The 15,036-nt window shown below is 36.9% G+C and overlaps 1 protein-coding gene across 2 annotated transcripts in view; it reads left to right on the top strand.

The window, feature by feature from the left end:
* Positions 1-13,414, top strand: part of LOC127971150 (follistatin-related protein 5-like) — a 111,818-nt gene extending 98,404 nt beyond the window's left edge. For both annotated transcript variants that reach the window (XM_052573979.1, XM_052573978.1), the window contains exons 13-16: positions 1,088-1,237; positions 3,412-3,519; positions 3,919-4,043; positions 11,099-13,414. In XM_052573979.1, the coding sequence (XP_052429939.1) occupies positions 1,088-1,237; positions 3,412-3,519; positions 3,919-4,043; positions 11,099-11,801 (1,086 nt within the window). In that variant the 3' untranslated portion in view covers positions 11,802-13,414. The remainder of the gene's footprint in view (positions 1-1,087; positions 1,238-3,411; positions 3,520-3,918; positions 4,044-11,098) is intronic.
* Positions 13,415-15,036: the final 1,622 nt, after the last annotated feature.

Raw genomic sequence — 15,036 nt, 5'->3', positions numbered from 1 at the left:
CTTTTCTCATTCACTCTTTCTTTAACATCCATCTGTCTATCCTTCATTATGTTCACCCATCCATCTTTCTCCCATACTTCTTTCCTTCCATCCATCCATCCATCCATCCTACCTTTTCTCTTATATTTTACCCATCCATCCCATCATTCATCTGTCATCATTCCTTCCTTTTCTCTTGTATTATTTCTATCCCTCCATTACTCATCCATCTATCCACCCTTCAGTCTATTCACCCACCCATACATTTTTGTTCCATCATTCTTCTATCTTTCTTCTTTATTTACTTGATCCCATCATTTTTGTCTTTCATTCTTTCTATCCATCACACATCCATCTATCCACCTTTCATTCTATTCAGGCTTCGTTCCTGTCTTCCTTCTTTCTTTCTTTCTTTCTTTCTTCCGTTCCTGACATGACTAGTAATTTAACCGTATGGAGTTTGATCCTCAGCACAGACATCAGCTGATCTCCTTCATCACTTTACATCACTTACATCCCTCCTTGACTCTGAATATAAATTCTCGGCTCTTTCTGATAGACAGCTGTTAGATTTACACAAGCTATTAAATGATTGCCTCCCTCTGTTTAGCTGTTACGTTGGAGCTGGGTATGCTGATGAGACAGCTGTATTTGTTTGGGGATCGGGGCGGTGAGAGCTTGAGTTTCCAGACTCCAGAGAGGCAGCAGGCCCCTATTAGGACATCAATCAAATGCCAGGCCTTAACCGCAAGCCTCGGTGCAAACATTAGGGAGCATTATGATGTGTTTTTCCTATCACATGTACTTCCCTCCTATATTAAATATTCTCTGATCATTTTGAAGATCTTACAGATTGCAGTTGCAGTCAACAGAATCACCAGAGGAGATATTTTACTGTTTGATTTTACTGAGTAGATTATTAAAAAAATTTATAAAAAACTTCATGGAAAAGTTTAGTAGCATTGTTGAACTTCAACTCAGTTGTCAATTGTTAACTCCTAGTTTCCTTTAACGTGAAGAGCCACTTCTAAAAATCAATTTACTCTAATAATCTTTAATATGTCTTTGTGTAGTTTTATTGACCCTTTTTTGTACCTTATTTCTGAAGGAGGATGTCTGTCCACAAGTGGAGGGAGATAAGGAACAGAAATGTTTGTGGACATCAGCCGTCAATGTGAAGGACAAGTTCATTTACGCCACACAGCCTTTGCTGAACAGGTTGCTCATTGTAGACGTCCAATCCCAGAAAGCTGTTCAGGTAAGCCAAGGAATCAGTAAACTAAAACATTATTCTCATGAACATACTATAGGCACATCATGAAATTTAAATAATGATGCATTTTAATATATGCAATGTGCCATTCTAGTTGGCACATTTTATTCTTTATTTTCACATGGTATGCAACATTTTCTTTTTTTTCTGCCATGGGAACTCAATAATCTCTTGTTTGAGTAGTTTCTTCTGGTTACTCCAAACCAGAAATAATCAGAATGTTAGCATGCCGTGTTCTGATTGACTGACGATCTGATCTGCTTGATCGAATCACGGTTTTGTTTCAGAGTGACTGCCCAAATGAGTGCTATCAAGACTTTCTTCATGCCAGGCCTGACTTGGGTATTCCATGATGCCTCAGAATGTGCTGACAAGGGTCTCTCTTGGGATCACCTGGGAATTTGGTTTTTATTGCCTCAGATTAGCAAGTGCTAATTAGCCACCAGATCTTTAAGATTCGGAGAACCATAGAGAAGAGTCTAATATTTACCTGAGAATTCATTATTAAATAAACCTGAGAATTCATTATTTAACCAAAACATTTTTGTACGATTTAAATTTTCACTGCTAAGGATAGTGGTGAGAATTTGTTCATCCGTGCTGAAGAGTTTCTATTATTCAATCTAATCCTCGTAAGGGGGAAGGGATGTGTTGGGATAAAAATGCAATGTGCACATCTGCTCCCACAGATTTTTGCACACATGGAGATTGACGCTGAAGACAACAATCACCCTCCTTCATCATGGCTACACGAACAGTAGTTCTCTCTTGATTTCTTTTAATGCGGTGTGTTGTCGAAACAAGCTGTTCAAATGCTCACATTCTGGAGGACTTAACCGTGAATGCTGCATCAGATCTGAAGTTAGAGACATTCTGGGGGGGGGGGTGTACATCCTACTGTGAGAGAGAGGGTGTAATAATTTTTGCAACGCTCAATGTGCAAATTACATTTTTTTTCATATTCGTGTGCATCCATGTAAGCACAATGAGGTGTGAAAATTGCACAGTAAGGCTATCACTGCACAAAATGAATCATTTGTTTCCCAGTAGAATATCTTCAGCCAGGTGACAGAGAATGGATATGGATGCAAAGCTATTATTGCAAACGGGCTGAGCTATTGTTTCTGTCAGCACCCCATTTAAAATGCACACCCATCCCAAACTCTGCATGTGGTTAAAAAACATACAGCTGTGCTTTTGGAAGCAACACACGTTCTCTCTGTCATGGATAGTTGCTTTGGAGGACTTGTAAACTTTAATGGTGACTTTTGTAGAATGTTAAAAACCATGGATAAAAGATGCTTCATGAATTAACATAATGAGTTCCAGTGATTTCATTGAATTCTCAAAGGGATGCTTGAAAAGCAAACAATGTGGAGAAGTGATCAATTTTTCAAACACGCTCTACTGACCAGGGGCAAAAATGCTGAAGTGTCTGTCTTAGTTGTGCCTATCATGAGATCATTATAACATTTCACTTAACTTTGATGAATACTGTGTTGCATCTTTCTAATTAGATTGTGGGTCTTTTATAAGTGAACTGACTATGATAGTGTACATTATATCAAATTCCTATAATATGAGTATATCTGTATATTTGTGAATGTTTTAAAAGAAGATTTATACATTCACATTCACCTTAAAGGCTTCAGTTATTTGATCAAATGTATAGTAATACAGTATTTGTGAAATATTTTTATGTTTATTCCTGTACTTTATTCCTGTAATGGAACATTGGTGTCATGAATTTTCAGCATCTATTCAGAAATCATTCTAATATGCTGATCTGGTGTTCACGGAACATTTATTATTATTATCAATGTTGAAATATTTTGGTATAATACAAGATTATTTTTTTCAGGACCTTGCTGAATATTATTATTATTATTATTATTATTTATTTATTTTTTTTAAACCTGATACCAAGCTTTTGAACAGTGATGTATGGATTTATTTATTAGATTAGGTAATAAATTAGGTATCAATTTATTATATGAAATATTAAATTTACCTTAATTTTTTTAATGGATCATGAGGCTTTTTTGAACATAGGACTTGCCCAACCCTTCCACATAAACTACATTTTTAGTTGTTAAATGTTACTATGTTAACTGATTTTGATAATCAGATGGAAACTGTTGATCTGCTGTTGTCAACAGACTGTGAGCACCGACCGGGTTCCAGTGAAGCTGCACTATGACAAGTCTCATGACCAGGTGTGGATCCTGAGCTGGGGAGATCTAGAGAAAAACTTTCCAACCCTCCAGGTAAGTCAAATCACTCCAGATTCATCAGTGAGTGCTAATCACCATCTGATGCCTCTTCAACATGAGTACTGGCACGTTCTGCTCTCATCTGATTATTCAAGTAGATGAGTTGGCCCTGCTGAGAGTGTGTTTTGATGATTTTAGTTGACATTTTTGGAGCCTTCCCAAGTGATGTAAAATTAAACCAGAATAGCAAGGGGTCTCAGTGGGGCTCCATATCGCATAATTGGAACAGTCTTGTCCCTCATAATGCATAGCTTTGGTTAATCACAAACATAATACATTGAGTTCGTCAAAGACAAGGGGAATTTTGACATTTAGAAGTACACAAATCTACCCCTTGTGTGTGTTCCTGCACATGATCACTCATGTTCCTATTGTGACTCTTCCATACATCAGGTGATCAGCCAAGCCAGCGGAAGCATGTCCCACCACACCATCCACACCCAGCCAGTTGGCCATCGCTTCGACAGGGTGGAGGATTTCTTTATTCCTCCCATAAGCCTCACCATCAGTCACATCAGGTAAATGAGAAAAAGACTCCCACCAAATACATAAATATATATATATGCAATAAGCAATGCATGAACACGTACTGACTGCGATTAAAACTCCTGAGAAAACAGCTCTAGTTCTGAATAGTGTGTAATGTGGATTCGGGAACTGACTTTTAGATCTTAATAAACCATTTTGTGCATTCAAAGTCACTCACATGAGAAAGTAGATTTGGACGTAGTCGAGAGGGAAATGTTTAAACCCTGAATAAACAGACCAGGAGATGTTGCATGGATATGGAAATCTCATTTGAATTGATTAAAATCTGAGTTGAAGATTACTGAGCATGCCCTGATCCTCTTATTGTCCCCTGTTGGCAGATAGATGTTTACTTTTGCTCTCATGTCGTGCTAGTATAAAAAAATAATGACTCAATTCCAAACGCTAGAGAGATTGCTTGTTCTCTTCATTAAGAGAGCAAGTCACACTGCTGATGACAAGAGTAGCAAACAATGTAATATGTTCACACACACAAAAAAAATAAGAATAATGTGACGGTCATAAAGAAAAACTTAAGTTCTGTTCCAAAAATCTAGCAGTTTGCTGCCTACATATGCTGCTGTATCTTAACTATAAAGGAACCTCATAAGTAAGAATGATTTATAAGAGTGCAACAGCCCACTTTTTCAGCGGTTCCAGAAGTATTTTTTCTGTAGGAAAAAAAAAAACTTAGTTAAAAAGTTATAAGTTATGAGCCAAACCAAACTTTAGCAAGGTGAATCACACCATTACAAATTTTCATTTGAAGCAGAAGTATATGAAAATTGTACAAAAAGTCAAAGGTACAAGGCTGTGTACTAAATGGCTTCAAAGCGGGGAAGTTGGAGATGTAATTTAATCATAAACTATACAATCAATCTACATCCTTGTAGCTTACAGTAAGTCTGTCTTTAATGATTTAAAAGTAATTATTAAATCAATTCCTCTATGGAGAAAATTAATGGGAGAGCAAAAAAAGTGTTACAGGAACTTTGATTAGCTGATTTCAGTAGCCTTAATGTCTCCAACACAGTGATGTTGCCTTAAAATACCTCCTTCTTAGGCTGCTCACTAGTTTTGGATCAGAGCCATAGACTTACCCTGTGAGGCAAGATGATGGACAGTTTCTTTGCAATGTAATCAAATCAAATCATATTCACAACATTTTAATAGGGCTATCCGGTCAAATGATCATAACTCAATCTCATAATCAGTAAACGCTAATAGCATCTATCCTGTTTACTTATCTGTGTGTAAACATATTTTTGTAGTTCAAATAGCCTGTGCCTCTTATTATAGTATTAATAAAGGTTTTGGAGAATAAGCACATCGTTGCAGTTCAGTTGCAGATCCTAAGCACAGCTAGTGACCGGCTTTGTTAAAAGATAGAGTTCATCCGGAGGATAGAGCGTAATGCACAAAGACCAGTTTAATTTTCAGTCCTTTAGAGACCTGAGATAATACGGCTTACATGGATGCCACTCACACTCTCCTCATAGACGATTCACTGAACCCAGCTGTTTGCTTTCGCCCTAATATTTACAGCACTACAATTCGGTTCCTGACACTAGAGTTCAGTGCATGTCAGTCTCGCTTTTCTTGAATAAACTGCTGGATGCTCAGTTGAGGGTATGCACCTTTTTTTAGTGCACTGTCCCAGTAGGCTGGTGACATTTAGCGGTGCTGTCCGCTCTCTGATGGAGTAATGTGTTTCTGTGCTCCAAGTCAACATAGTGCAACATCAGCGCACTACGCTGAAATAGAGGTCAACACCAGTGTAAAGTATTACAGCCCTGGCAAGAGTTTGGATTTAGCACATGACATTAGCTTTTGGATGGAGAAGTTGTGTTTCTTTGTAAACGCGTTATATAAGAGGAATTACGTCATTGATCTAAAGGGAATAAGATAAAGATTGAGAGAATGATTATGTAAGAAAAAACAGACTCTCAGATCAAGACCAGACATGCTGATCTCAAAGGTATTTGATGTAAAGTGTATTGACAGCCTCTGAAACAACTAAATCCCTTTTAAACACAACATTAGAGAGCCACAGTTATTTCAAAATCTTCTGAAGAATGGTTGGAAGTGGATTTGCCTCAGTCTCTGAACATAATGTATTTAAATCATGCTGACACAATTGACCCTTCACCAGGAGTTTGATTGACAGGTGATCTGGCCAATCATAACGGTGAATCTGCAAATTTTGTCGGACAAACAAACCAGGCTGGAGAGTAGATTAATATCAGTGTATGTGGGCTTAAAAAATGGTGTGTATGGATGTCTTTCAGAGAAAAATAAAAATAAAAACATGAAACATTAAAAATATATAGGCTTACCAAGGCTGCATTGATTTGATCAAAAATACAGTAAAAATGTATAAACTGGTTATAAAGTAGACAACCTATTTTTAGACTCTCAAATGATTTGTGAACATTTGTACATCTCTAAAGTTGCACACACAAAAGGTTTCCTTTTTTAGAAACTATTTTTTACAATGATACTGTACATATCAGTGTTTATCTAACCATAAACTCATGTTATGACTAGATTTTATGCACGAATACCCATACATAATAATTAGATCAACCAGAGAGCTCAGCGTGCCTTGTAAATTTATATGAATTTACTTGCGTAATCCTCAGGAGGATATTGATTTTTGTGAATATGCTGACATAATAAGATCTGCGACTGGTAAACAGCGCCCGTGTCATTTGTACAGAACACTGTTGTAAGGAGGAATGTTTGGTGATCCGTGATCCAATAATTACTTCATTCGTTTCTCATTTGCAATGCCTCATATATTTAGATTTCACCTGTGGCAGTGAACTGTTGAGGAGGGATTTGTACAGGGGAGAGACTGCATGTGACATTTTTTGTCAGCTTGTCAAATTATTTTAGCATTTACACACCTTCACACTGGGAAAATAACAGCCTACAAGAGTCTCATTCACAGCATTCATTGACTTTCTGTCATGCTTTTATCCGCAACCAGCCTGCGCACAAATTAGTTTGTCAACTGTAAAAAAAAATAAAAAAAAATAATTACCTTTCCTTATTTATCTTATTTGAATTGGACAGTAAGCCCTTTACCAATGCTAAATACACATTTTCAGTCTAAAGCTTTGGTCAGATAAATATTGTTTGTATAAATGGAAGTATTGCCATGAATGAGTATATGTGTTTAGTTTGTTCATAGGAAAATGTTTTTTGGGATGCCTATGGTTTAGTTGGGAGAAATAATTGATTTACAACAGGAAAGTGTGTCTATTAATTGCCCTGCAGTGCATAAATAAACAAAGAAATCACGAAGTATACACACTGCTACAAAAAAAACCTGTCCGTGTTGTTTTTTTATTATGAAATTACAGAGCTGTCCTGTTGTATATTGACTGCATGGGTAGAGGCTAGTAACTTTATAGTGTAATGAAATCAGCAGCCGATATCCATATGACAGAGCTGTGTATGCCAACTCAAAAAGATGAATGTGACTCTTAAGTATCCTATTCTGGGGATACATCATTACATGTCCCTGTAGAAATGTTTTATATCCAGCACTACAAAACCTTTTTGTAATCATTATTGAGTGATGCATGTTTCCTCATGGGTTGCATCTGTTTAACAAAGCTGAAAGCTGATTCTGAAAACATTGTAGTGACCCCCATAGCACACAGGCCTGTTTTTTAAAGCATACCCAGGATGAATTGTATCATTGATGTATGTTTGTGAGTGCTAGCAGCAGCCGCATCCATTGTTTTATTCATGTTTTTGTTGCATTGGATTTACCACCAAAATTTTACTTGCATAAAAATATATATATATATTCAAAGGTATTGGGCACCAAGTGTAACTTTAAATTTCATGAAAACATTTTGAAGTTTAAATTTTATTTTTGTTTGTATTTTTTAACATGTTTATGCAAAATTTAGGCAAATACATTTTTCAGAAGAAATGCACATAGTATGTAAGAAGAAGTACTTTGCGTAAGATCTCCAAATCAGTAGGTCAGTTTGAACCATATTGAAACAGCTAGAAACACTAGTGAAAAATTATACACATTTATGGTGATAAAGGTGCACTGTTTTTGACACATAGATGTGATTTGAAAAGTAAATACAAAATTGCCCCCCTCAATGGTTTCAAATCGTCAAAATATAACACTTTGAAAAGTAAAAAGAGAAAAGGGAAAAAAAATATTTTTACTGTTTTTTACTGTAGCCTGTCAAATACAAGAGTCATATTAATTCAATATGATTTTTATGTAATTTGAGGTCAGTTTGACCTTTAATCCAGACAGAGAAGATATTTTATTAACACAGCAGGAGAGAATTTTCCTTGCTTGCAAAATAATCCTATTTACAATTGAAGTGGATGACTGGGTATTGAACACACACTTTTACATTCATATTCCATGGTCTCGGCCCCCAGTGTCCGGATCTGTCACCAGGCCTTCTTGCTGGACCTCATAATTTAGAAATTAAGCCCCAAGCATATCGTCACAGCCAAAACAGCCTGGCCTGTAGCTAATAGATGGACTCCTGCTGCCAACTGGTGGAGCTCATCAAGGGCGGTGATAATCTGTCCCATTGGTCCTCAGCAGACATGGCCTTTTGGCCAGACGCAGACAGTAACCACATTCTCGAGTGCATAAAAGAAGATGGATGTCAGGGTTTGAGGTCTGTGCTAGAATTGATTGGAGAGCATGCAGATTTAATTGGACTGTGTCAGATCCTTTATTTCCCTCACCAACTTCATTTGTTCTTGGTTCTTCTGAGAATTTTTTATAGCCAATAATTGGGCTCTTTGGATTTCTCAGTGGATGAGACAAAGTGTAGATGATTAATTTTTTAATTGAAATCAATTATGAAACCAGACATCTGGCAGAGGATATTTAGCATGGATGGATTTAGAGATGTGACATTGAATTCTTTGTCTTCCTTCAAGCTTTTGGATCTCCCTCATTAGACTTGAACCTGCACTCTGAGTTTATTCACTCAGAAGCTTCGTTTGTTACTTTCAGTGTGGCAGCTACTTCTTATCCAAAGCAACTTACACTTCATTAATTGCAAGCGCAGTGCCCTCAGGGCAACATTAGTCAAGTGCGCAGTGGAGTTAGATCCAGTTCCAGGGACACTTTAACTTGGGATTGGAGCAGATCCTTAATAATTACAAAGCTTCAGGGTTGGGCAAAAGTCAGAATTTATGAACTGGCTTTCTGTCAGTTCTTGTGTGTCTAGAAGAGGAATTTACTATTTGCAATTTGCAAGGAAATTCAACAGTTATGTGAAAAATGTTTCAACAAAAAATAAATTATTTCATTTTTAGTTTAACTAATTATGCTTATTAATACCTGTAGTATATTTGACCCCAAATGATTAGAAAATTCTATCAAAATAAGATTTTGTCATAGAACTCCATAAAGCACATTTTATGGTCCATAAAATTATATTATTGTCATGAAATAGGTTGTAATTATGAGATTAACTTATGTTTTTTTCTATATTAAAAGATGTTTACAAAAAGATACAAATTAAAGCTGCAGTTTGTAACTATTTTTGGTTAAAAATCATCTGAAATAAATTTTGAGCAAGCACAGTTCATAACCAGCCTTACCTTAGCCCAATTCACAGTGGAAATCTTATAATTAGATTTTGAAATGATCTATTTAAGTAGTACTGGTTGGTTTTCACAGGTTTATGTGTTTATAAACCACATGTCTGAAATCAGATTATATTCCAGTTTTAAATATTCATCTGGTTACACATACATGGGATTGTACAAGTTCTGTATTTTAAAGAGAACCAGTTCTTAGGAAGAATAATTTGCTTTTTAGGTTAAAATAATTTCTCTATATGAAATTGGAATGGTATGAAAATTAAAAACAGAAATAGTAATTTCCATGTAACACTAATACACACTGCATCTGTACACTTCGCCGTGCAATGCTGATGTTGTTAACATTAACAGTTTGAGAACAAATATAGAAGTGATAATTTGCAAGGTTTGATGTGATATGAGCTAACAGATCATTAGATTAGTGCAATTTTATTGTAATGCTTTTTTTCTCAGTTGGTCAGATCTAAAAGTGGCAGACTTTTGACTTACTTGTTTCGATGACAATATCCAGTTAAAATTCTTATTTGAGTCATACTACCAAGACGTAAGCTAGAATCTGTGATTTTGAAGTACAGTATCCACACCGGTGCGAGCCACACATACTCCTTAAAACATAAGACTAATCCGTGAGGAGCTGAGCCAACGCATAACCCACGTAAAGAAAATAATTCCACGAATCACTGCAATTGCAGGTTTCAAACAGAGATGACGTGAGAGAGGCAAAACTTACAGACTGCAGCTTTAAATTAAAAACTATTGCCTTGGCCAAATACCCACACTTGCACTTAAACACTTTACTACTTACATGACGTATTTCCTGTATTTGGCCCAAGTGTTCAAGGGAGCATGAAGACCACAAGTGTGTGTAGAACTTTTCATTACCTGATGGGACACACTTATAGTGTTGTAAAAATCTAATGTTTATATAGCTTTATTCTAATTTACATTTTAAATACTTTGCATTTTGAAATCAACTTCTAAATAGTATGTTCAGTAGTCTCTACAACATGATGCATGATGGGATACACTAAGCCTTGAATACTGCTCTGGAGTGGATTTAGTCTGTGTTAAGGCACCTTGCTTTGGCATTTTTAAGAACTGGGACAGTCTTGAACACTTACTTCCTGCCGCTCGCAAGTGTTCTCAAGTGGCCAAGACCGCACGTGTGGGTATTTGGACAAGGCATATGCATACGCAGCAATTATATGAATGCTTGCATTTAAAAAACAAACAAACAAACAAATCTGTTTAAAATGAATGATTTGGAATATATAAAGCATTATTTAAAAAGCCTAATTTTAATCCTTAATGCTAAAAAAAGAGCTTGTTCTGACAAAGAAACATGAAATAGTTGTGTTGAATGAATGTTTTGCTTGACAGAAACTGATATCTAACTGATATTTACGTCTAACGCATATTTTTTCTTTAATAGGTTTGGTATCATCCTCCACAAGAACGAACCAGCTCTTCATAAGATCGATCTGGAAACCACCTCCTATGTGAAAAACATTAGTCTGCAGCAGTACGATTGCATCCCACAATCCCTCGCCTACACACACCTGGGCGGATACTACTTCGTCAACTGTCGGCCAGACTCAACAGGTGCGGTACGGCCACAGTTAATCATCGATAGCGTAACAGACAATGTCTTTGGTCCAAATGGGGATGTGAGTGGCACACCTTATGTCTCTCCCGATGGCCACTATTTAGTGAGCGTGGATGACCGTGATGGCCTCATGCGCTTGCAGCATGTGTCCGTGCGGGGCGAAATCGACCAGTCCTTTGACATTCACACCAACCTGCACCTGTCCGACCTGGCCTTCATGCCCTCGTTCACCGAGGCTAACCAGTATAACGTGTTTGGCAGCTCGGGCCACCAGACGGATGCTCTTTTTGTGGAACTGAGCACTGGTAGCGTCAAAATGATCAAGAGCCTAAAGCAGCCCACGCCAGCTGCTCAGTGGCCTTGGAACCGCCAGAACAGAGTCATGACTGGCAGCGGGCTGTTCGGACAGTACCTCATGACCCCGTCTCAAAGCTCCCTGTTTATACTGGATGGGCGTCTGGATAAACTCAACTGTGAGATCACTGATGTTCCTTTGGGAAATACTGTGGTGTGGGTGGGAGAGGCGTAAGCTGTTTTAAAGGGGCTTGAGAGGGAAACAAACAAACAGGTTGCAGTGAATTTGGTCTCCGTTTAATTTATTGAGAATAAATTAAGTCTCAACATTTGGAACAAAAAAACAAAATTGACTGTTCAAAAACCTGCATTGGAAAAGAGAACTTGGGAAATGCTTGTTTTCGATAAGCTAGCCAGGTTAAATAGCTCATAAGTAGTTTCTCTAAAAATATTCGGTGGTGTCAAACTCGCATTGGTATCCTTTAATAAGAACGTCAGTAAGAATCACTTTGTTTGAAGGTGAGAATTGCTTAACTGATTAATTGAATCAATTCAACTGACACAGACCCAGAAAAACAGTGATTTTTGACATCTTTTAGGAATGATATTTCCACATCTCCCTGTTAAACACCTAAAACACAAACAAAATGCATTCGGCCCATTTTTTCCAGTGCCTTGAAGGAATACTCACTAAAAAAAGAAAGTAAACATAATTTACCCCCGAGCCTGTGGATTAAACCCTCCTCTGCTTTTCCACACGCAGAGTGAAAATGAGAGCCACACTTAAATTTCACCTGTTTATAGTTCCCACAGACCCCCGAGGCATCTCTAGCTTATTAAAACAGCGTCGTGCTGGGAAACTGTCACCTACTGTGGATATTGAGATATTGTTAATGATGTGTTTGACAAATGTAAATCTTCATGAAATGTTTGGGTGTATGAATGATGACACCAAGAAGTCTTTGTGTTGAACCCCCAATTAAAATCTATAAGAAAACCAGCATTGGTTATATCAGTGAACAACTGAGAACGAGTCCGTTACACAATAGAAAACATAACATACCTAGGGACGGTTCTGATCCTGTATAATCTTAGTAAGAGGGGATGTAGTGTTTCAAGGGCACATAAAGAATCAAGTTTTAGTTGACTCAGCAGTCACAGCCACTACCGTAAGAGTCCGCTTTCAGTAACTGGTGCGTCACGTGGTGTGATGTTAGACATGATTTATGCATTGCAATGGTTATAGCTGGAGAACATTTATTTAAAAGTTTGAGAGTCACAATGCTACAAGAGCACGAACAAAGGAATCTTTAATTGTCTGTAGGAAGCACAAGCGTGTGCTCACGATGTTGAATTATTTCCTCGATGGACAGAGTCTATGCATTTTCGTTGACACGCCAGCCAGTGAGCTGCATGAATTGAGCTTTTCCCCCCAAATTACAGTACTTATATATCATGTTTTAGTTTTAGATTTTGTATATTTTGTTAATATACATACAATATGGCTTTTATCAACTGTATTTTCCTTATTCCCAGACTGTTTGGTTTTTTTAGTGACTTTTACTTGCATTCTGTAAATAGCAGGTTGGTTTACGCTTGCGTACAAGAAATTAGCTAGTCGAAAGTCATCTTCAAACAGTTCAGGTTGATTCATTTCCCCTTGTTTATTTTGAAGACAAAAGAGCTGCACTGTCTTTGTTCCACAAATGACCAAGTACATTGTGATGTCACATCCAGAGATCTCATCAGCTCCATGTAGCCATGTACGTTGATTCTCGTGGTTGTTATTTACGTAGAAACATGCTTGACATTTTGGCAGTTAAATAAAGCCTATAACTTTGAAAAAAAAAAAAAGGGTTTCGGGTATTATTTTTTTTCTCGCTCTGTTGTGTGAGTGGAATGGACTGGAAAAATGATCAAAATCCCAATCAGCATGAATTTATAAACTAGTGCAACAAATTTGATAGATTCAGTATGAATCTTTTCACCTGGAAAGATTTAAGAGATTCATTCAAAGCATAAATATAATTTATGAATATCGTCATTTGGAATTCAATAATATATCATGCTCCACTAGACAGCCAAACTTCATTTATTAAAACTCACTTTATAAAGCTGAAGCATGCTATTGCTCACAAATAATAAGCACACTGTAACAAGAAGAAAGCAGCTAGTTTTTAGGGGCAGTTTGGTAAAAAAGACTCTTGAAACATATGAATTAATGACATAAATTTGGGCAAATGAATGTCAGAAAAGTCGGTTTTCATTTTATTTTACTTCTGTCCTCCTTTCCACTCCCTCTTTCCTCCACTTTCTTCTTTTTTCCACTTTTTTTTCCTTCTGTATTCCTTCCCTCCTCTGTGACTCTGATCCATTACGTTAATAGTCTTCTTTTTGCAGTCTCGCTCATAATGCCAAATGAATGCACAAGTTGCTGCATGAACGAGACTAAGGCGGCACTGCAATTATCTGTTGTCAGTCGTTTATCTTTCCTCCATTCTCTCCTTCTCTCATTACAGGCCACACACCAACCATTTTTTGGAGATATTTTTGGATAATTTAGTGGTCAAAGTTTAATATGTTCATGCCCTTCCTTTCTAGGTCTGTTCACCTTCACTCATCTTATTCACAATTGTCCAATGGCCCAAAAATATGCAGTGCTTGAAAAAATTTGGAAAACAAAACATGCTAAGTTTAAGGCCAAGGACAATAACTTTAAGTGTTTTAATTCTATGAGTAAAGTCCGCACCACAGCTACAGCCATTACAACACCGAGGAGCAATATAATTGAAGTCAATTTTAGAACACTTTTTTTTCCAGCTGATGAACAATAAAAACATTGACAGGTAATCAGATTCTTTAATTAGCTTACCTTATCACAGTTGGTTCTTGTAATCCTGTTTTTATCACATTTGCAACTCCATACCTTAAAGATCCCTTCTCATAATTATAGATTTATTTAGTATATGCATGGTGTATAAAAAATGTAATTTTACATTGGCAGAGCCTGGCAAAGCCAAGAAGCTACTGAGCAACAACATGAGTATTTACTGTACAAATGCACAGTCCACTTCTTTGTTCGTGGTGGTTTTATGGGACTGTTCCATCTGCCCTTCTTAATAAAAGGGAGTTGTCAGAGCAGGTCTCTCTGCTGTACTTCCCTTACCATGTTGGCTGACCCATACCACTTCTGCTGCTTCTCATCTGCTCATGTCAAAAAATATCATTTTTGTTAATAGCGGCAAAAAGTACAGGTCAACTTAAGTCAGCGAAATCACAAAATGAAATGTTACTAAGTGCGCCCATGCTACTTGCTTAATTAAAATTGCAAATTGTATTCAACCAGGATTTGAAGCTTCAGAACTAGCAAGATAGCATAATATAAACATTTTTTATTCATTATGTTATGAAACTGTGCTATTTATATTCATTTTGAATTCCTAGTTGATGCATGTATTGCATTTTATTAG

The sequence above is a fragment of the Carassius gibelio genome, chromosome B14, assembly GCF_023724105.1.
Source record: "Carassius gibelio isolate Cgi1373 ecotype wild population from Czech Republic chromosome B14, carGib1.2-hapl.c, whole genome shotgun sequence".
Taxonomy (NCBI): domain Eukaryota; kingdom Metazoa; phylum Chordata; class Actinopteri; order Cypriniformes; family Cyprinidae; genus Carassius; species Carassius gibelio.
This window is presented reverse-complemented; position numbering and strand designations above follow the sequence as displayed.